The sequence below is a fragment of the Ascaphus truei genome, chromosome 14 (genome assembly GCF_040206685.1).
Source record: "Ascaphus truei isolate aAscTru1 chromosome 14, aAscTru1.hap1, whole genome shotgun sequence".
Classification (NCBI taxonomy): Eukaryota; Metazoa; Chordata; class Amphibia; order Anura; family Ascaphidae; genus Ascaphus; species Ascaphus truei.
The window spans coordinates 7142539-7165652 of NC_134496.1; the positions used below are offsets into that span (position 1 = coordinate 7142539).

Here is a 23114-nt window from a genome sequence, read left to right on the forward strand (position 1 = left end):
TGGCTTCCCCTCTTCCTTCTGCGTGTCTGGGTTTGCCCACCTTTAACTCTAATTGCCATTCAGTTACTGCTTCGTTAAATCGTTCTCCACCATATTGAATAGGGGCTAAACCTGTAGCTCGCTCTCTAAATCTATTACTGTGTGTGCACTCTGAGCTTCCTTATTACCTATATGTCTCCTTCTGTCCTTCATCAGGCCCCCGGTGAAAGAAACTACCACATATTTTACTGCATGTTGCTGGGGATGAGTTCGGAGAAGAAGAAGCAGTTAAACCTGGGCAGCCCTTCGGACTACAACTACCTGACCATGGTAACCCTCTCTGATTCTTCCTATATGCCCTTCCATTCTCTGCGCCTCTTCCACCAGTAAGATCAATGTCTGCTCTTATTGCTTAGAGTGTCCTTATAGCACAGCAGGTACCACATGGGCACGTGCTCGTGTTCTAGGGGAAGATCAAGCTGACTGCTCTGTCTTCTCCTCCTCCTCCTTCCATTTCTGGCGCCCACGCCAGGAATTTCTCCTGCGGAAGTGCCAGCGGGTTTCTCAACTTCTGGGACCCCCCAATTCCTGAGAAATGTACTTTTGTATTTGGCTGTGAATTGAAAAGAAAAATCAAGATGGCTGCCAGTGTCACCCAATAGCAGGGGAGCGCAATCTTTTTTCCCTGCGCCCCCTCCTGCCGTCTGTCCCCCTCTCCTCGCGCCTCCCCTGCTTACCTTTGTTCTGACGTGATGACATCACGTTGCCATGGCGACGCGTCACCAGGGGCGTCTGAACCAAGGTAAAGAAGTTTACAGGGGCCATACAGCTCCCCCGGCATTAATTTAAATGCCTTCGGGAAGCGCGCAAGGCCTCTGTAAAACCCGCGCCCCCCTGCAGCGAATCTGGCACCCACCTTGGGGGCGCTCCCCCCCACTTTGCACACCCCTGCCCTATAGGAAGCCGCAATGTCATGCCCCGTTCATTTTCCAGCTTGCTCTTTGCCCACGGGATGGAGCCTGATCCGATGGCCATATTACGATCCCAAAAGGGGAAAAGTTAGGAAGCAAGCAGCAAGGTAAATGAATCTGGATATTTTGGGTTCTCGGAACGCAGAATAGCACAGGTCAGCTACAGAGGACACCCCCACTCCGATTTTGAAAAGAAAGGTTGAGTACGGGTCAGTACCACTAGATTGGCGTAAAGCAGATGTGGGGCCTATATTTATTTATCAGAATTATAAGGAATGTAACAAAAGTTGCAAAAGGGCAATAAAATTAGGAAAAATGGATAATGAAAAAAGGATTGCAATAGCAAGTAAGGTCAACCCTAAAAAGTTCTTTAAGTATCTTAATAACAATAAAATTAGAAATAAAATATAGGACCTTGCTTGGACAAGAGCTTTGTAGTATTTCTGAATTACTGATGCTGCTTTTCTCCATTTTTAAGTTTATCTCCTCACTGAGCGAATCTTGTTGAGTGTGCATCAACGCATTATTCACTATATCTTGGATCTGTGTGGATTTCTTCGCTTGGGCCGCAGCTGCTTGCCTCAGTTTCTGGACCTTCTTGTGCTCCCTCTTTTACCGAGTCACCTGGCCTATAAGTTTGGCCTCTAGCGATGCTCTGGTGATGCTCAGGGCAGCCTTCAGTTCCTCATGCTGCTCTGCGGGGACACACTGGGTAATCAGCCGTTCCTGCAGCACTTGATGAGAGGATGAAGGGAGGGGTTTTGAGAGAAGATGAAGGGAGGGGGGTTGAGAGAGGATGAAGGGAGGGGGGTTGAGAGAGGATGAAGGGAGGGGGGGGGGTTGAGAGGATGAAGGGAGGGGGGGTGAGAGGATGAAGGGAGGGGGGATGAGAGAGGAAGAAGGGGGGTGAGAGGATGAAAGGAGAGGGGGTGAAAGAGGATGAAGGAAGGGGGGGTGAGAGGATGAAGGGACTGGGGGGGTGAGAGGATGAAGGGAGAGGGGGTGAAAGAGGATGAAGGAAGGGGGGGTGAGAGGATGAAGGGACTGGGGGGGTGAGAGGATGAAGGGAGTGGGGGTGAGAGGATGAAGGGAGGGGGGTGAAAGAGGATGAAGGGAGGGGGGGTGAGAGGATGAAGGGAGGGGGGGGGTGAGAGGATGAAGGGAGGGGGGGTGAGAGGATGAAGGGAGGGGGGTGAGAGGATGAAGGGAGGGGAGGTGAGAGGAAAAATGAAGGGGGGTGAGAGGATGAAGGGGGTGAGAGAGGGAAAAGGGAGCGGAGGGCGAGAGAGGATGAAGGGAGGGGGGTGAGAGGATGAAGGGAGGGGAGGTGAGAGGAAAAATGAAGGGTGGTGAGAGGATGAAGGGAGTGAGAGAGGGTGAAGGGAGGAGGGTGAGAGGATGAAGGGAGGGGGGGGTGAGAGGATGAAGGGAGGGGGGGGGTGAGAGGATGAAGGGAGGGGGGGTGAAAGAGGATGAAGGGAGGGGGGGTGAGAGGATGAAGGGAGGGGGTGAGAGGATGAAGGGAGGGGGGTGAGAGAGGAAAAATGAAGGGGGTGAGAGGATGAAGGGAGTGAGAGAGGGTGAAGGGAGGAGGGTGAGAGAGGATGAAGGGAGGGGGTGAGAGGATGAAGGGAGGGGGATGAGAGGATGAATGGAGGGGGGATGAGAGAGGATTGAGGGGAGGGGTGAGAGGATTAAGGGAGGGGGGATGAGAGGATGAAGGGAGGGGGGATGAGAGAGGAAGAAGGGAGGGGAGAGTGAGAGGATGAAGGGAAGGGGGGTGAGAGGATGAAGGGAAGGGGGGTGAGAGGATGAAGGGAGGGGGGATGAGAGAGGATTGAGGGGAAGGGTGAGAGGATTAAGGGAGGGGTGAGAGGATGAAGGGTGGGGGATAAGAGAGGGTGAAGGGAGGGGAGAGTGAGAGGGTGAAGGGAGGAGAGAGTGAGAGGATGAAGGGAAGGGGGGGTGAGAGGATGAAGGGAGGGGGGATGAGAGAGGATGAGGGGAGGGGTGAGAGGATAAGGGAGAGAGGATGAGGAGGGGTGCAACAATCTTGGAATATGTGGGAGGAGCAGTAAGATCAGTATTGCTCGCCATGTACAGTGTGACTGCAGGTCAGTTATTTATAAATGATCAGACCATTACCTCATTTGTTCTAAATGTCACTCCAAGCATGCACCAATTTGCATCAATTTGCACTATTTCATATTCTATTTCCTAAAAAAATCCTCGGAAGGGTGCTCCCTCCCACCCCCTCCCACCCACTCCCACTCCCGCTCCCTCCCACCCCCTCCCACCCCCGCTCCCTCCCACTCCCACTACCCCCTTCCACTCACTCCTTCCCTAGACCCCTACCCAGATTTTTTACGAAACAGAATATAAATTGGTGCAAATTGGTGAGTACTTGGAGTGAAATTTAGAAAAATTACGTAAATCAGGTAATTTATAAATAACATTCTTCCTCACGATTCTCGCGCGCGTCGCACCTTTCAATATTGTGTCCAGTATTTTTGGACAAGCCACCTGGCAATGCTAATAGCAGCAGATTCACACGGGAATGTTACATCTGACATAAAAGCCAGAGATGAAGCAAGGATTGGACTTTATATCAACCAGTAAAATGTGCAGATGTGGCTCTGATGATGCCTATCTGCTTCCCTTTCTATGTTTCAGATTCATTTCAATACATTCTAGGCCCGTCTAGCACTACAGGAGTTACGGATCATGTACTGTTCTTGAAGCTGGAACTTGCTGCCGATGTCATCATCACAGATCAGATCACAGCAGCATCTGTCAGGATTAGAAGTTTATTTAATGACTTTTATACACAATCCATAATTATCTTTTACCGCAGATGTTGCTTTGAACACCCCAGCAATATCTTGCTAACAGGTTCTATTTAACGGATAGTGTCTTTAAGGAGCTTACTCGTGTCAATGGGAGTTACTGTGATCGGTCGCTTCGGGGGTTATTGAACCAGTGGAAAAAAATAAGGGAATTTTCCGTGAAATGATCAATATGCTGCAACTATGTTATTCTTCTCACCCATAGAAGGAATAATGATGTGGTGAAGTCTGGGTGTTAATGACGCAGCAGCAGTAATATGTCCCTAACATTTACTTTACTGCCTATCTCAGGGTAACTGCACAACCTGCGATGGGCGTAATGATGCGAAATCCTACGCTGAGGTCCGCTCTGCCATGAAGGTCCTGCTCTTCTCTGAGATGGAACAGCATGACATTAGCAGTCTGCTAGCCGCCATCCTCCACCTGGGCAACCTGGATTTCCAAGGTATTTGCACTGATATCCGTCTGTGCGCACTAGCGTTTTCCGGAGCTGGATGAATAACTGGTTATCTATTGACTTGCATTGTCCTAAAACAAACCTCATCGGGGAGAAGAACTGAGATAGGTCCCATGCTCCGTCTCCCTCCATGCGTCACAGTTACAGGCACGCCGGCTCTCATTGATTTCCTGTGAGTCTCCCTGATTTAAAATCCGTTCCACTGATTTGTAGCACCAGCTGACTTCCAGAAAGCCAGTCCTTTTCCATTAAAATGCCATATTTTGATTCATAACCCCCATATCCCACTGATGTGGGTTCTTATTGGGTTGATCTCTCTGCATTTACATTTAAAAAAGGCCTTTAAGGCAGTTTAGAGGAAGGGTATTCACAGTGCATGAAAATAACATTGATCCGGCAACAAACATATGTGGGCAGTGGCAGATGTCCCATTAGTGTAGGCCCGGGCCTAGGGCGGCAAAGTTTTGGGGCGGATACCTATGCCGCACTCTCGGGCCTATCGGGCCTGATGAGAAAGCACTCGCGGGTGGCGGTCGCCTCCTTGCTGCCACCCTCCTTCTCCTTCCGAATCGCAGTGTCAGCTGATGCTGCGGACGTCACCAGCGTGACGTCACGCTGCGTCTCGTTGCCATGGCAACGTGACGGTGTAACGTCAAATGACATTGTGATCTTCAAATCCGCCGCTGTATGTGGGAGAGGGGGCGAGAGGGGCTTGGTGTGACCCCGACACATTTCATGGGAAAGACGAGAACCTTCTAAGAGGCATCTACCTATAATCGCGAGGAAGCGGCTATATGTGGATCCCCGGGTGGGATATGTACTGTATCATGTAGCTGCGAACTGGTGCATTGCCCATAAACACAGCCAAGTTGCCCCACCATGACCCACGTGTCATGTAGCGTCAAAGTATCAAGATCCTTTGCACCAATTTTGCTATATTGGCATTTGTTGCAGCAGGCGTTAGGAGAGGAGAGTGTCAGAGCGATATTCTAATGAGATTTATCACATTTGGCACCTGTAACCCATGCAGTTTCTCTCTCTGCGTCCTATAACTCTGCCAAGTAGTTTAACCTATGCTCTTAAGGCCGCGCTTATAGTGCCGGTGACGGCGATGCGACCGATGACGTCACCCGGCACCGTTGCCGCCAGCGAAAGTTGAAATTCGCTTTCCGGCGACGTCGCAGGCGACCAGGTGATTGATTGGTTCAGAGGCTGTCACACGTGGCGACAGCCTCTGAAGAATCAAATTTCCCCGGCTTCCAAATTTCGCGCCACCACGTCGCTCCGTCGCCTTCGCGCTTACTATAAGCGCTTGCGACGGCGACAATGCATTTGATTTGGAGCGACGTCGCGGCGCTGGCACTATAAGCGCAGCCTTAAGAAATTGGCAACAAGTGTAAGAAACTAATTTCACAAGCTTCAGACAAGCTGCACATTTCTCAGAGGAGAATTGTCGCCCTGTGTGGTTTTTTTTTAAACTAGTATTTTTTATTGTTTTTCCAAACTGAAAACAAAGGGGAAAACAAAAGAGAGGGGGGAGGGGTGGGGAACGGGTACAGAAAGTAAGAAGGTATGGGGGGAGGGGGTGGTGGGGTGTCATCTATCATGTGCTCCTCGCAGGAAGCGTACATACAATTACACTTGAAACATCCTTAATCAGAACGAAGTCGGTTTACCCAATAATAATTTCCTTATTTCGTCGGTCCTATTGGGTTTTTCCAAATGTATGTCTCCCACGGATCCCATGTTGTCAGGAAGGTGTGGTGCCGGTCATGAATCAGACGTGTGAGTCTCTCCATTGTCATTATGTAGTTTATCTTGTGTAATACCTCGGTGATAGAGGGGGGGTCGTTCTGCTTCCAGTGCTTTGCTATTAGTGTTTTGGCTCTGATAGGATCTGTGTTATCAAGTAGTCTATTTGTCTCTCTAGGCCCTCGTTGGGTTTTAGTAGGAGCACTGTTTCTATGTCCCAGGGTAGGTCCAGGCCTGTTACCCCTTCTATTAGTCGCCTGATTCTCCCCCAAAAAAGGATTATCTTAGGGCAGGACCACCAAATGTGCTTAAATGTGCCTATTTGGCCGCAGTTACGCCAACACATAGGGGAGGTTAGTGGGGAGAAAGAGTGGAGGCGCGCTGGGGTATAGTACCATCTGTGTAGGACCTTCAGATTTGTTTCCCTGATTGTTGAGCACCGAGAAGCCCTGGCTATCATTTCGTATATTTCTTCCCAGTCCTCTTCTTCTAAGGGGTTCCCAATGTCGCGTTCCCAATCCGATATGTTTTTGCTTGTTTGGCCTTCATTTTGTTTCAGTAGTGTCTGATAAAATTGGGCAATCGTCCCCCTGTTGTTGTGTCCCCTTTGGAACAGACTCTCAAAGTTGGTGAGTGGTCTGTTCCAGGTGTCTCCTGGCTGTATCGAGGTGACAAAGTGGGCCAACTGCATATATTGGAATATTTGTGCGCTTGGGATATTGTATTCCTCTCTTATCCCCATAAATGATTTGACCTTGCCTCCTCTTTGCATGTCTCCTAGCTTGGATAGTCCCTTCTTGTCCCATTGTTTAAAGATGTTCGAGTTATGTGCTGGGGTGAATTCAGGGTTAGATCTGATTGGTGTTAGGGGCGATGGGATGGAGGAGATCTGTTTGTGTTTGCAGTTTTTATCCCAGATATTCAGGGAGTGTAGTAAGACTGGATGGTTCCTATAGCCTGGCTGCCTATTTGCCTTGTTTACCCATAGGAGAGATGCGAGTTCCTCGTACCCAGCTTCTGACCTCTCTATGTCCACCCACGGTGTTTTTCCTGGGGCTGCGGACCAGTAAATTAGTGTGCTTAGTCTGGCTGCTTCGTAATATTTAGCTAAGTCTGGTTGGCCCTGTGTTTTTGAATATTTTGTAACATGGGAAGGATGTTGATCCAGGGAGTAATCTGATTGCCACTTTTTGTAAGGAAGGAATTTATTTTTCCCCTTATGAGACATCATTAGATGATATGACTCTGGGGTTTTGTGTTTGCCTTCCTCTGGATCAATAAGTATAGATATAGGATAAAGTATCTGTTGTATAAATTTAGCATAGGGTGAACTTGATGGACGTACGTCTTTTTTCAACCTCATCTACTATGTAACTATGTAACTATGTAACTACACTCTGTAACTATGTAACTACACTATGTAACTATGTAACTACACTCTGTAACTATGTAACTACACTCTGTAACTATGTAACTACACTCTGTAACTATGTAACTACACTCTGTAACTATGTAACTACACTCTGTAACTATGTAACTACACTCTGTAACTATGTAACTACACTCTGTAACTATGTAACTACACTCTGTAACTATGTACATTCTTTGATACCTATCCCCAAGTGTAGTTACGTGCTTGTTCAGTAACCTCCCTCTTGCTTTCCCTGTGCATTCTGCTGAGCCCTCAGTATGGCTTTTAGATGTACGCAGCCCTACATACAGTATACTACGGTGGGTACCAGAGATTCAACAACACATCTCTTTCAGTGTCACCCTTGTACATACAGGACAGGGGGAGTATACGGGCTGTATACGGGCTGAACATTACGCTTTCTCTGTATCCGGAGCCGTTTTGTATCACTGACAGAAACTTCTTTTTCACTTTCCAAGCTCCGACCACCTCATTCCTTAGGCCGCGCCTATAGTGCCGTCGATGGCGACACGCGGGGTGACGTCGCCGTAGGCGAAAGTTATATTCGCTGGGCGGCGGCGTTGCGGGTTTCCTGACATTTGATTGGTTCAAGGGCTGTCACATGAGGCCACAGCCCTTGAAAAATCAAATTTTGCCGGCTACCAGTTGTCGCGATGCGCCGTCGCTTTGTCGCTGTCGCGCTTACTATAAGCGCACGCCGCGGCGGCAATGCATTTGTTTTCGGGCGATGTTGCGTCGCCGGCACTATAAGCGCGGCCTTAGGCTGAGGCCCAGGGGTCGGAGCTGCACGTGCGCCTGCCTGGCCGGCGGCAGCTGAGATCCCCGGTCTGCGGTGATCTGCAGGGGGAAAGACAGTGGGGGGGGGGGCATGATGGGGGCGTTGCGAGGAGCACAGCCATGATGTCACCCGGCAGGTTCGCGGTCATTGGCTGAACCGCCGGGGGGCGTGGCCAGCGCTCCGTCGCAAGTTGTGAACAGAGATTTCCTGTCTTCAGAGAAATCTGGTTGCGCAACGCGGTGGGCAAGGTGGGTAGCGGGCCCGGCCCCATTGATGGGCGGCTCTTGTCCCTGCAGCGCACACCATAGCGGGCGCTGCAGCAGGCAGCGGGGACATAGCCTTACTCAATAACTATATTAAAGGTGCAGTCCCCCCCCCCCCTCCTTTTTTTACTTGGACGAGATGCAGAGGGTCCTCAGAGATGAAGCACGCTATTTTCAGCCACGGGTCTCCCTGGTTCACCAAAATATTAGCCCAGAAAATAGAGCAGGGCCTGTCCCCTGTCAGGGGAAACAAAATGGCTGGTTTAAATCTTCCGCATCATGTGAACCAATAGGAAGTCGCGATTGATGATCCTATTGGCTCTGTGACACAGGGGATTTAGACACATGGAAGTGGATGTGTCCAGGTAAGTATTTCGTAACCAGGGCGTTCCTAGAGGTGAAATTAGTTCTGGGGATCCCCTGCTCCCCATCCATATAATAAGAAAGGCGGGGCAGAGGGGGAACTGCTCCTTTAGTTGGTATGAAATGGTATTAATTGGTATTCTGTAACTCACCTGATTTCCTGCGTACAGTATTTGTAGAATTTTTGCTTTTGTACCTTACACCATGATTTTTACAAGTGCAACAATATTTAGCTTTTAAATGTCACACTCGCTGTGTTTCAGGTGGAACGTTCATTCAGTTGTTATAAATAGTAAAATTACAAAATGGCAGACACTCTCAAATTCAAAATGGTGACGTTTCACACTCCACGTTTTGGCTCGCAGTGGAACCATTTTGAAGAGCACAAAATAGTTACCCAGTTAACAAAGATACACCCTCACCCCCACCTGGTTGCCAAAAACGCTCCGAAATCCGGGTGGGGGGGGGGAAGTTGGCCGAACGTGCAGATGTATATTGCAGCATGAATCATATGTACTGTATTTTCTGCACGTTCCGCCATCTTTTTTGTCCCACGATTATTGCCTACTGTATGGGCATGAGCGCCTCTTGTAGCACGAAAGGATTCCCCATGTGGATGCTATTTCCTTTAGCACTATATACGTTTGGATTGAAGGGAGTGTTCTCCGTATTGCACAGAAATGTCTCTGTCGCAGCGTCTTATGCCGCGCTTATAGTGCCAGCGACGGTGACCGAAAACAAATACATTGCCGCCGCCGCGTGCGCTTATAGTGCACGCAACGGCGACTAGTGCCGCCGGCGCAAAAATCTGAAGCCGGCAAAATTTGATTTTTCAAGGGCCGTCGCGTCACGTGACGGCCCTTGAACAAATCAAATTACCGGAATCCCGCTCCCCACCGCCCGGCGAAACATAACTTTCGCTGGTGGTGACGGGTGACGTCACCCTTCGTGTCGCCGTCGCCAACGACGGCACTATAGGCACGCCCTTATTGTCATTGCTATAGTTCCTGTTACTATGTATCTACTCAGACTAGTGTGGGCCTGATTTGCTACTTGTGGTCTGCCTTAGGCCTCGGGCATGGTCAGCGCTTAGGCGCTGATCCGTGCTGAGGCGCGCTGCTGCTCGGCAGTGAGCCCCTGCAGCCGCAATGAGAGCGGCTTTAGCAGGGGTTCGTGCACGCTTCCGCACGCTAGCGGAAGTGTGTGTCTTAACAAATGTTAAGTTTCTGAGCTCGCCGGAGCGCAGGGCCGGTCACGTGGGCGAACCAGCTCCGTGACATCACAGCCCCCCCCCCGACACGCCCCCGGACGGCGCGCGGTCTAAGGCCAGGGAAAGCACCCGCTTTCCCTCAGCTTCCATGCGCCTCCGCAAGGCTGAAGTCTGTATGGACTCAGCCTTAGGCTGCGTCCACGTTAGCGCTGAGCATGCGGCGCTTGCTGAGTTTAGTTTATAGAACTATAGAAAGGGACCTCGCTCAGACCCCTAGAAGGTAGAGGCGTGCTGCCTGGGGATGGGCTAGATAGATAATAAATGTGTATCGAGAGTGATACACCAAAGAATCCCCTTTAGATAGGCGCACTGCAGACCTGAAAATAAAGACGGTCAGGGGTAGGATGTGGTGTGTATAAATAAAAAAACTTTATTAAATATTAGTGTAATAGTGTACATAAAACAGTGTATAGTGCTGTACTATACACTGACTAATAATAGACTGCTGTTGGTCTATGTCAACCTCCGTCAAGCGTCTCACTGTGCTCCCATTAGTTCTGTCTCCCTTGAAGTGTGAAAATCTTGGCAGATGCTCTAAATGTCAATAATCTAGATGGGTTATTGTAACCTTATGACATATTGGTAGGTATAGGCTCTACCGAGACTAACAGAGAAATTCACGCAGCACATCAACGTAATGTGCACACTGCGCATGCGTCATGTAAGTTAAAACAGTAGAGTCTGTTTATATGCGAGTTGCGCATGCGCCGGGGCAGTGCGTAACGTAAATGTTTGGACGGCCCGTATAAGGTTGGTAACGGGTAAAGGGAGTACTGGGTGTCGAGGAAATGTTCAATAGTGATTACACATAGTGACACACAGAGCGTTGTGCCTATGGATCACTATAGATCGTAGTTTGATATGAACCCAGTATATATGCGTATTCTTTGTACATTGGTGCGTTCATGTGTCAAAGTTTGTGCTGTATCTGGTATAGTGTGCGTCTCAAACGGGCGTAGGTACGAGGATGCTGTGCATCTTTAGTAGCAGGAGTAGTGAAAAATAGTAAGCGCAGGTCTGGGCTGCTTGGTAATATTTTCAACGGGGATTTTTGGTGCCCATGTGACCGCAGAGCTGCTCACTCTTGTCTATGTGGAAAAAAGTATGTTGGCAAGACAAAGCGAGAACTCCGGAGACGCATCCTGGAACATATAGGATCTATCAGGAATGCTTTGGATACCCCGGTCTCCCGTCATGTTAGGGACCACCATGCAGGGAAACTTGATACGCTTAACTTTCAAGGCATAGACCATGTTCCCCCCAGCATTCGCAGGGGGAATTGGGATAAGAAACTCCTGCAACGGGAGGCCAGGTGGATTTATCTGCTCAATACCCACTATCCATCTGGCTTAAACGAAGGTTTTGTCTTTAACTCTTTCCTATGAACCTATGTCAGATCACAGTCACATTTCAACTCATTTTAGTGTTGTCACCACCAACCCAATTTTTTGAAATCCAGCTAAGTTAATTCTTACTTGTATTACATACAATAACTTAGGTCAGTTTAGGATGCAGTACTCATGCATCACCACCCTACAGCATTTGGCGTCCCATGATCGCTATGGCAACTACAGGGTATAAAGAAGCGACCGGGAACCAAGCAACGCCCACCCCGGATGAAGTCACAGGAAGTGACGAAACATGCAGCATGTCGGGTCTTTAGCTGTATGATTCATACCTTACCACGCCAGCTATCTCTACTAGCTCCTCTAGTGCGCTGACCTGTGTCTTACTTTCATTTGATACACCCATTTAAAGAGGTGTCAGTGCTGCTACAGGGCAGCACTTGCTATTCACTATCATAATAGCCTGCCTGCTTTAAATACTACCGTGCATGTTTTTTCCATGCAGCCCTGTATAGACACAGCTGCTCTGACTACCTAGGTCTCGTGTGCTATACCATTTCTCAATTGCAGCAGTTTACGAGTGAGCAGCTCTGCGGTCACATGGGCACCAAAAATCCCCGTTGAAAATATTACCAAGCAGCCCAGACCTGCGCTTACTATTTTTCACTACTCCTGCTACTAATGTCACGGGAGACTCCTGTGGCGGGTAGGATCTCGGTGGCCGGAACAGCACGAGCGTAGTAGGGGTCACAAGCAGAGGTCCAAGGCAGGCGGCAGGCAGCGAAGTCAGGTACAAGCAGGGGTCCGAGGCAGGCGGCAGGCAGCGAAGTTAGGTACAAGCAGAGGTCGGCAACGAGGAGACTGGAACAGGACAGGCGGGGCAGGACAGGGACTAAGAACAGGGAGCAGGGACTGAGACCGGGGAGCAGGAATAACCAGGGACAAGCCAGATTACTAGCAAGGGCTTTTACTGTGAGCAGACTCAAATACAGGTACAGGAAACAGGTCAGGATCAAAGACAGGCATGAGCATACTGCAGGAGTCTGACTAGCAAGCAAAGGCAAAAGCAACAGACAGGAAGCAAGCTACTGTATAAAGGACAGAGACAGGAGCAACAAGAAGACAGACAGACAGAGGAACCCAGAGCCAACAGAAGACAGCAGCACACCCAGTGGACAAGGAAGCTATGGCTAGGCAGGAGGTCTAGGCAATCCTGACATTACTCCCCCCTCTCAGGAGCGTTCTCCGGACGATCCTCCAGGCTCTTCCCGGAGGCCTTGATGAAACGGCGACTCAAGGTGACCCACCTCTGGTGGCTTGTCAGTGGGCAGAGGGTACTCCAGATCATTGTCGTGCACAATCTGGAAGTTCTTCACAGATGCGTGTGTGACACGCCCGTGGAAGTTGAACACGTAAGACTGAGTGTCATCATTCCACACGGGGGCCTTATTGTGCAGCTCGATGATGTTCTCCTGACACTTGTTCTGCCATTTAGACAGCAGGCTCTCCGAATCATTGTGTGGCTGGAAAGGGATGCGCTCGTGATTGAAATTCTTTCCGGGAATGAGAACCGCCATCTTCCGGGGACCCTTAAACCCGAGGACGTTAGTTTCATAGCAAATAGCCGCCAGTTCTTGCCGGGACGCTGCATTCTCTGACTGTCCCTGAGCCCTGGCTGGGCTAACACCGCGGTCAAACACTGTAAACTTGGTCCCCATTAGGTTGGATCGGAGTTTGCCAGTAAAACTGCCCGCCTCCCGGGACATGTCGGTCGGATCAATAGATATCAAGTAGTTGGACGTTTTACTCTTCTTTCTCTTCCTCCCAGCGAGAAGAAAGAGCTTGTGGTTTTCGTCCCGCTCCAGGTGCATGTAATAGGTGGGGTACAGTCCTCGGTCCATCACTTTCTTGTCTCGGCTGATCCGACATCTGACGGTGACACCGCGTGGCGCGGGGCGCAGAACAAACTCCTTCAGGTCGCCCACTTCCCCCACGTCTCCAGGAGGACTGAGAGGGGATGTCTCTGTGGAACCAGAGTCTGAAAGAGACTTTCTGCTGGAGGCAGAACCGGGCCGTGCTCTCCCAGACCTCTCCTCCTCCAGCGAGGCTCTGGTTATGCTCAGTGTGACCTTCAGCTCCTCATTTTGTTCTTTGGGGACACACTGGGTACTCAAATACTCTTCCAGCATCTTTATCTTGTAGGCAGTCTGGAAACTTTCCTCCTGCAATACTCGCTGTCTCTCTTCAGCATTCACCCATCTCTCCTTGGCGTCCTGCAGATGTGCACGTAGTTCTCGCAGCTGACTCTGCAGCATATTCTCTGCCTGAGTGCGCCGCTCCAGGGAGACACGTTCCTCTTGCAGCACTCTCTCTGCATTCTGCAGTGCTGTCTGCATATCCAACTTTTCCTGGGCCAACTGCTTCTTCTCCTCTCCTAATTCATGGAGTTTCTTATCTCCTTCACTGACCTGGACACAGAGATTCTTGCACTTCTGGGTTACCATTTCAAAACTGCTATTTAATCCTTCGAAGATCTCTCTCAAAGAACGTAGTTCTATGTTGAAGTGGCAATTCTTCTCCTCAGAGGCTTCCAGTTTTGCGCCAACTTGAGCCATGAAATTCTGGTACTGCGCATTATCAGCATAGGCCTTCTCCAGCTTACTTGACAGGATTACCCTGTCCCTCTCCAACTGCTCTCTTTCTTTCTCCTGGAGAACACACTTAGCAATTGCTGAAGATAGACAGCTTTGTAGTGCAATCTTGGCCTCTTGCTCCTTATCTAAACGTTCAAAAAGACAATCAATCGCTTTCTGTGCAGCTTGAAGCGTCTGAGTAGGAGCATCTTTCTTCTCTTCCACTATTCTTGGGCTACGTCTGTGAGTTGCCTTAAGCTGCAGCATATCTCTTTCATCAAATGCAGACTCTGAGGTTAAATTTTCATTCTTAATTCCTTCTGCAACTTCCACAGTAATGCCTCCCTTCTTCTTCTTCTTCTTCCTTGCTTTGAGAAGTTCTGAAGAATCAGTGGTACTGTGTTCACATTTACTGCTCAAGACTGTTTGAGTGGGAGCCATAATTAAACCACACTTCCCAAGACACCAGTAAAGAGGAAATGTGTTTTTAAAACAGAAGCATTAGAATGAACAACAGGAATATTAGACACAGAGAGACACAAGATAGGAGAGCTGACCCTTAAAGACTTTAACATCAGTCACAGAGATTATAAATGCAAGGAAAAAACATAGACAGAGAAACCTGCAGTTATATCTGAATCTTTAGGCATTAGGCATAGGGATATCATACAGACAGAGAAAACCTGCAGTTACATCTAAATCCTTATGCATCAGGCGTAGGGATATCATATAGACAAAGAAAACCTGCAGTTGAATCTGAAACTTTTGATATCAGGCATAGAAATATCATAGACAGCAGGAAACTAATACAGAGAAAACTTATAGTTAGATCTGAAACTTTTGACATTGAACATAGGAATATCAGATAGAGAACCCTGCAGTCAAATCTGAAACCTTTGATATCAGGCGTAGGGATATCAGACAGACAGAGAAAACCTGCAGTTACATCTAAATCTTTATGCATCAGGCGTAGGGATATCATATAGACAAAGAAAACCTGCAGTTGAATCTGAAACTTTTGATATCAGGCATAGAAATATCATAGACAGCAGGAAACTAATCCAGAGTAAACTTGTAGTTAGATCTGAAACTTTTGACATAGGAATATCAGACAGAGAACCCTGCAGTCAAATCTGAAACCTTTGATATCAGGCGTAGGGATATCATATGTTGCAGAGAAACAAACTTTAGGGGAACTTGCAGGTAAACCTGAAACCTTAGAACCAATCATATGAAAAACTATAGATGCAAGAAAATCAAAGCATGCAGCAACAAAATAATGGGAGCACTTTTGTCTTTTGAAATGAAGACCCTGTGAACAGCAGTAAATCAAGGTAACCGTCCTAAATAGAAATGTGAGTCTGAAAATCTGCAGTGGCCCACCCACAATGCAGAGACAATTCTTGTCCAGGTAATGAAAGTCTCAAAATGGCAAAAACAGGTACTGCAGGGAAGGGTCTTTTTTATAATAGGGAATTCTTCTCAGGGAGAAAGTGGCACAAAAAACCCTGCAGAAACCTTTGCAAAAATAAACATCTCAAAGAAAGCTGCAATAGTCGGTAGTAACAGTTCTAGTCTCAGAAAAAAAATGTTTTTTCGTTATGAACGCAATAATTCTTGCAGAACACTTAGCAGCAACGACAAAAAAACCTTTCAAAATCCCAACTTGGATTTCCAAAAAAGAAACGAAAGTACTTATCTTCAACCATGCGGATGTGGTCTGCTGCAGCAGGCAGGAAAGGGTGCAGGCAGAAGAAGAATCTGTTCCAGCGAGATCCAGAAGTGGCCTTTGCTTTCTGTCACGGGAGACTCCTGTGGCGGGTAGGATCTCGGTGGCCGGAACAGCACGAGCGTAGTAGGGGTCACAAGCAGAGGTCCAAGGCAGGCGGCAGGCAGCGAAGTCAGGTACAAGCAGGGGTCCGAGGCAGGCGGCAGGCAGCGAAGTTAGGTACAAGCAGAGGTCGGCAACGAGGAGACTGGAACAGGACAGGCGGGGCAGGACAGGGACTAAGAACAGGGAGCAGGGACTGAGACCGGGGAGCAGGAATAACCAGGGACAAGCCAGATTACTAGCAAGGGCTTTTACTGTGAGCAGACTCAAATACAGGTACAGGAAACAGGTCAGGATCAAAGACAGGCATGAGCATACTGCAGGAGTCTGACTAGCAAGCAAAGGCAAAAGCAACAGACAGGAAGCAAGCTACTGTATAAAGGACAGAGACAGGAGCAACAAGAAGACAGACAGACAGAGGAACCCAGAGCCAACAGAAGACAGCAGCACACCCAGTGGACAAGGAAGCTATGGCTAGGCAGGAGGTCTAGGCAATCCTGACAACTAAAGATGCACAGCATCCTCGTACCTGCGCCCGTTTGAGACGCACACTATACCAGATACAGCACAAACTTTGACACATGAACGCACCATTGTACAAAGAATACGCATATATACTGGGTTCATATCAAACTACGATCTATAGTGATCCATAGGCACAACGCTCTGTGTGTCACTATGTGTAATCACTATTGAACATTTCCTCGACACCCAGTACTCCCTTTACCCGTTACCAACCTTATACGGGCCGTCCAAACATTTACGTTACGCACTGCCCCGGCGCATGCGCAACTCGCATATAAACAGACTCTACTGTTTTAACTTACATGACGCATGCGCAGTGTGCACATTACGTTGATGTGCTGCGTGAACTTCTCTGTTAGTCTCGGTAGAGCCTATACCTACCAATATGTCATAAGGTTACAATAACCCATCTAGATTATTGACATTTAGAGCATCTGCCAAGATTTTCACACTTCAAGGGAGACAGAACTAATGGGAGCACAGTGAGACGCTTGACGGAGGTTGACATAGACCAACAGCAGTCTATTATTAGTCAGTGTATAGTACAGCACTATACACTGTTTTATGTACACTATTACACTAATATTTAATAAAGTTTTTTTATTTATACACACCACATCCTACCCCTGACCGTCTTTATTTTCAGGTCTGCAGTGCGCCTATCTAAAGGGGATTCTTTGGTGTATCACTCTCGATACACATTTATTATGAGTTTAGTTTATGCAATTTAAACTGTCCCGTCCCCGCTCACGCGGTGCACGCGCGCTCTCCCAAGCTTGGGAAACAAAAAAAGAGAGAGTTTGAAGCGCGCTCAACAAGACCCCACGCTCGAGCTTGGAAAAAATCCAGGACACCCGGCGCTCATGCTTGGAGTGTTGGTGACGTCACCACTCTCAAGCATGAGCGCGGTCAGGGGGGACGCAGCCTTATGCATCAGCTCTAAGCGCAAGCCTTTTAGACATTTGGGTTTTGTGTTTTGGGCCCTTTTGGTCCCACTTGGCTCTCCCCTTCAGGGTGATGTCACTAGGTATGTATATTCTTTGTCAGAGTTTTGGCGCCCTTTTTAACCACCAGGTTGATGTGAGGGTATATGTTTGTTCGCTGTGTAACTGTTTGGTGCTCTTGAAAAAGGCTCCACTGGGAAACGTCAAGTATTAAACATCAGCTTATGAAATGTGGGCTTGCCGCTCCTTCTGTTCTTGGATTGCGTGTGCATGTGCGTGCGAATGCGTGTGGTTGTGTGTGTATGTGTATATATATATATACACACACACACAACCACACGCATTCGCACGCACATGCACACGCGATCCAAGAACAAAAGGAGCGGCAAGCCCACATTTCATAAGCTGATGTTTAATACTTGACGTTTCCCAGTGGAGCCTTTTTCAAGAGCACCAAACAGTTACATATATACACATACACTCCATACAAGTAATGGTGGGTGAAAAAGGCGACACAAAACCTCCATCATTAGCATATAAGAATATCACTTGTGAGCACATTCACATGTCTTAGACAGGTCAGCACCCTGTCTTTCACTATTATCACCTCGCATACAGTGCTCCCACTGCAGCAAGGGATTCTGGGAAATGACATGCAAATGAGCACGCCGTGTCATATTATATTTTAGTAACACAGGAGGGGGAGGGAGTACGGGGTATGAGTAACACAGGAGGGAGTACGGGGTATGATACCTTTTATTGGACCAACAAGTAGTTGATCTGTTAAAGGTGTTTTAATATACTGTAGATAGATATTTTTTCACATACACTCTCTTGTCCCACTCACTCCCCTCACATCACCTTAATCCCTAGGCCGCCTAATACGGTATGTCTCTACTGGTGATTTTCACACCAGGCGACCTGCTTCTCATCTTATTTCCCACTTCCTGTCTACCTGCATTGTAACCAGATATTCCTCTTACCAACACTGCGTATTACATTGTATTTCTGTATTTCTGTATTCCTGCCATACTGATGAAGGACCCTGAAAGGTGGGAAAGCTTGTAACATATCAACTGCTTGTTGGTCCAGTAAAAGGTATCGCACCCCGTACTCCCTCCTGTGTTACTCACACCCCGTACTCCCTCTCCCTCCTGTGTTACTCACACCCCGTACTCCCTCTCCCTCCTGTGTTACTCACACCCCGTACTCCCTGTCCCTCCTGTGTTACTCACACCCCGTACTCCCTCTCCCTCCTGTGTTACTCACACCCCGTACTCCCTCTCCCTCCTGTGTTACTCACACCCCGTACTCCCTCTCCCTCCTGTGTTACTCACACCCCGTACTCCCTCTCCCTCCTGTGTAACTCACACCCCGTACTCCCTCTCCCTCCTGTGTTACTCACACCCCGTACTCCCTCTCCCTCCTGTGTTACTCATACCCCGTACTCCCTCTCCCTCCTGTGTTACTCATACCCCGTACTCCCTCTCCCTCCTGTGTTACTCATACCCCGTACTCCCTCTCCCTCCTGTGTTACTCATACCCCGTACTCCCTCTCCCTCCTGTGTTACTCATACCCCGTACTCCCTCTCCCTCCTGTGTTACTCATACCCCGTACTCCCTCTCCCTCCTGTGTTACTCATAGCCCGTACTCTCCCTCCTGTGTTACTCATATCCCGTACTCCCTCTCCCTCCTGTGTTACTCACACCCCATACTCCCTCTCCCTCCTGTGTTACTCATACCCCGTACTCCCTCTCCCTCCTGTGTTACTCATACCCCTTACTCCCTCTCCCTCCTGTGTTACTCATTCCCCGTACTCCCTCTCCCTCCTGTGTTACTCATACCCCATACTCCCTCTCCCTCCTGTGTTACTCATACCCCGTACTCCCTCTCCCTCCTGTGTTACTCACACCCCGTACTCCCTCTCCCTCCTGTGTTACTACATGGAAGAAAGGACCAACACGGCTCCCCAGCATACATTTACATATACATACATTCTATGGCTTTACATATCAGGGATAATAACAATCATCTGTTCCTTAGCAGGTCTAAAAATTAGGTAAATAAACGCTGAGATGAACAACAACACATTGTATTGTATTGTATGTCTTTATTTATATAGCGCCATTAATGTACATAGCGCTTCACAGTAGTAATACATGGGGTAATCAAATAAATAACAGATAATATAAATAACAGATCATGGGAATAAGTGCTTTAGACATAAAAGTAACATTTCGGAAGAGGAGTCCCTGCCCCGAGGAGCTTACAGTCTAATTGGTAGGTAGGGAGAACGTACAGAGACAGTAGGAGGGAGTTCTGGTAAGTGCGTCTGCAAGGGGCCAAGCTTTATGTATCGTGTTCAGAATATCCACAGTGCTATTCATATGCTTCTTTAAGCAAGTGTGTCTTAAGGTGGGTCTTAAAGGTGGATAGAGAGGGTGCTAGTCGGGTACTGAGGGGAAGGGCATTCCAGAGGTGTGGGGCAGAAAGTGAGAAAGGTTTAAGGCGGGAGAGGGCTTTAGATACAAAGGGGGTAGAAAGAAGACATCCTTGAGAAGAACGCAAGAGTCTGGATGGTGCATAACGAGAAATTAGGGCTGAGATGTAAGGAGGGGCAGAAGAGTGGAAAGTTTTAAAAGTGAGGAGAAGAATGGAGTGTGAGATGCGGGATTTGATCGGAAGCCACATGACATATTACACCGTGTCACGATTTATTTAACAACATTTCTATTTCAGTGGAACAAAATACCTAGTAAGTCAATGCATTATATTCATACTGATGCTTGATTGATGTATTCAAAACATTTTTTTATTGGGGTTCATGTTTACACGAGCCTGTGAACACGGCTTTTTCCGTGCAGTCTTAGGCCTCGGCCATGGTAAGCGCTTACTCGCTGAAGCGTGCTGACGCTCGCTCATGCTTGCCACTGAGCCCCTACAGCCGCAATTAGAGCGGCTTTAGTAGGGGCTCGCCTACGCTTCCGCAAGCGTGCGGAAGCGTAGGTCTTAGGCAATTTTAAAAATCAAGCGCTTGCCGGAGCGCAGGGCCAGTCACGTGAGTGGTTCGCCCAATGAGGGCGAACCAGATCCGTGACGTAACTGGCCCGCCCCCGGCCCGCCCCCTGACGGCGCGCAGGGAAAGCACCCGCAAGGCCAGGGAAAGCACTCGCTTTCCCTGAGCCTCAGCGCGCCTCAGCACGCTAGCGGGAAGCTTGGCCGAGGCCTTAGGCCTGGGACCCGCTGCGCCCGGCGGCGCGGGCGGACGCACGAGTGTTCCCCACCAGCAGGGGAATCCTCCCGAGCCGGTCCCAGTCCGCCCTCACGGCACAGCTCACTACACGCTGTGATGCGTCAGCCGCTAGGGGATTCAAGAGAATTGTAATCCCAAGCGTCGACACGTCACGTGGTGTGGCTGTGAGCCAATGAGGAGGGGAGGCTTCGGGAAGAGGGGAGGCTTCGGGGAGCAGGGAGGAGAGTGTGGAGGGAAAGCAGCGTGAGTGCCTGTCTGTGTGTGTGTATGTGTGTGTCTGAGTGCCTGTCTGTGTGTGTGTATGTGTGTGTCTGAGTGCCTATCTGTGTGTGTGTATGTGTGTGCCTGAGTGCGTGAGTGCCTATCTGTGTGTGTGTATGTGTGTGCCTGAGTGCGTGAGTGCCTGTCTGTGTGTGTGTATGTGTGTGTCTGAGTGCCTATCTGTGTGTGTGTATGTGTGTGCCTGAGTGCGTGAGTGCCTGTCTGTGTGTGTGTATGTGTGTGTCTGAGTGCCTATCTGTGTGTGTGTATGTGTGTGCCTGAGTGCGTGAGTGCCTGCCTGTGTGTGTGTTTGTGTGTGTGCATGAGTGCCTGTCTGTGTGTCTGTGTGTGCCTGAGTGTGTGTGTGTGTGTGCCTGAGTGTCAGCGTGTGAGTAGGGCAGCCCACAGCAGCTCCATCCTGCAGCCCGGGAGCCCGAGCCCGAGCCCGTGGAGGGGTGGGGGGGGTAGCGGGTCCCTCCGGTAAACCACGCCCCCCTCCGCTTAAACCACGCCCCTCCCTGCCACTCCAGCCCCGGCTCCCGCTCCGCATATCGCGGTCTGTGTCTGTCAGCGCCCCGCCTGTCTGCAGTGCGGGCGCGCTGACTGAGGGAGCGGGGCCTTAGCCTTAGGCCTCGGGCCGCGCTGATCCGCGCTCCTGCTCTGCCTCGCCTGCTCAAACTGGAGCTTTTTTGTGTCCTGGCAGGCGAGGCAGTGAGCGCGCTTTGGGGGCGGGGCAGAGGCGGGGCGGAGGCGGGGCGGAGGCGGGGCGGAGGCGGGGCGAAGGCGTGTCGGAGGTGGAACGGAGGCGTGGCGGGAGGCGGGGCTAGTCTCTCGCTCCCATTGGATGTGAGCGGTCATGTGACCGCTCCTCCGCTCCCCTGAGCGGCAAATTTGAAATTTGCCTGTCTCCTCAAAATATCTCAGCCTCCGCACACATGCGGAAGCAGCTGCTAAAGCCGTGCTGATGACAGATGCAGGGGGTAAGTGCATCTTCTCAGCGCGGCTCAGCGCGGCCTTCTGTACTATGTCCCAGGCCTTAGTGTATATGTCTGTATGACACATTAATGCTGCGGAAAGTGACGATTTTCTTCTGATTTGCAGGTGCAATGTATGGGAACCTTGACTGCTGTGACGTCCGTGACTCCATCCACTTGTCCAGTGTAGCTACTCTGCTTGAGGTAACCGTAGCGTTTCTACGTAAGGGGGGGAGATGTATCAACGTAAAGAAAGTGCCAATAAAACATTGTTTTGACTCATTGTTCGTGTTCTGCTCGCGTTTGTGTCATGGAAGGAAGTGTTTCCTACATGTGAGCCAGAAACGTTTACGCCACCTGAGGCTTGGCGGATCTTTTGTGCCGCAAATACAAAACAAAAAAAGGACGCAGAGTTTGACGCCTCGTTATAATCGGTGCAATGATCTTTCTCCTATTGCAGGGTGGCCAACTCCAGTCCTCAAGGGCCACCAACAGGTCAGGTTTTCAGGATATTCCTGCTTCAGCACAGGTGGCTCAATCAGTGGCTCAGTCATTATGACACTCAGTAACCCCCCAATAAACACTCCCAATCCCCCCCCCACTCCAATACACACACAATATCCCACTCCCCCCCCCAATACATACACACAATAACTCCCCGTCATCCAAAACACACACAATAACCCTCTCTCCCCCAATACACCCACAATAACCCTCTCTCTCCCAATACACACACACACACACAATAAATCCCTGTCCCCCAATACACACACAATTTATTTATTTATTTATAAAAAGTTTTACCAGGAAGTAATACATTGAGACTTGACGCTCGTTTTCAAGTATGTCCTGGGCATAGAGTTAAGATGACACATAATACATGGTTACAAATACAATAATCCTCTCTCCCCCAATACACACACACAATAACCCTCTCTCCCCCAATATACAAACAATAACCCCCTATCCCCAATATATACACAATAACCCTCTCTCCCCCAATACACACACACACAATAACCCTCTCTCCCCCAATATACAAACAATAACCCCCTATCCCCAATATATACACAATAACCCTCTCTCCCCCAATACACACACACAATAACCCTCTCTCCCCCAATACACCCACAATAACCCTCTCTCCCCCAATATACACACACAATAATATACAAACGGGTGAATCATCCGATTAACCCTCCAGGCGCTCAGAATATAGCATAGTCCTGCTGGTG

The 23114-nt window shown here is 49.2% G+C and overlaps 2 protein-coding genes across 7 annotated transcripts in view; one reads left to right on the plus strand and one right to left on the minus strand.

Moving 5' to 3' along the window:
* The window catches only part of MYO7B (myosin VIIB), a 234965-nt gene that overhangs the window by 39835 nt on the left and 172016 nt on the right, over window positions 1-23114 (plus strand). For all 6 annotated transcript variants that reach the window (XM_075569626.1, XM_075569627.1, XM_075569629.1 and 3 more), the window contains 3 exons: window positions 196-309; window positions 4088-4241; window positions 22007-22083. In XM_075569626.1, the coding sequence (XP_075425741.1) occupies window positions 196-309; window positions 4088-4241; window positions 22007-22083 (345 nt within the window). The remainder of the gene's footprint in view (window positions 1-195; window positions 310-4087; window positions 4242-22006; window positions 22084-23114) is intronic.
* On the minus strand, window positions 12192-16395 carry LOC142465586 (uncharacterized). Its single transcript, XM_075569632.1, has one exon. It carries the CDS (start codon window positions 14529-14531, stop codon window positions 12690-12692), a length of 1842 nt encoding a protein of 613 aa, XP_075425747.1. The 5' UTR covers window positions 14532-16395; the 3' UTR covers window positions 12192-12689.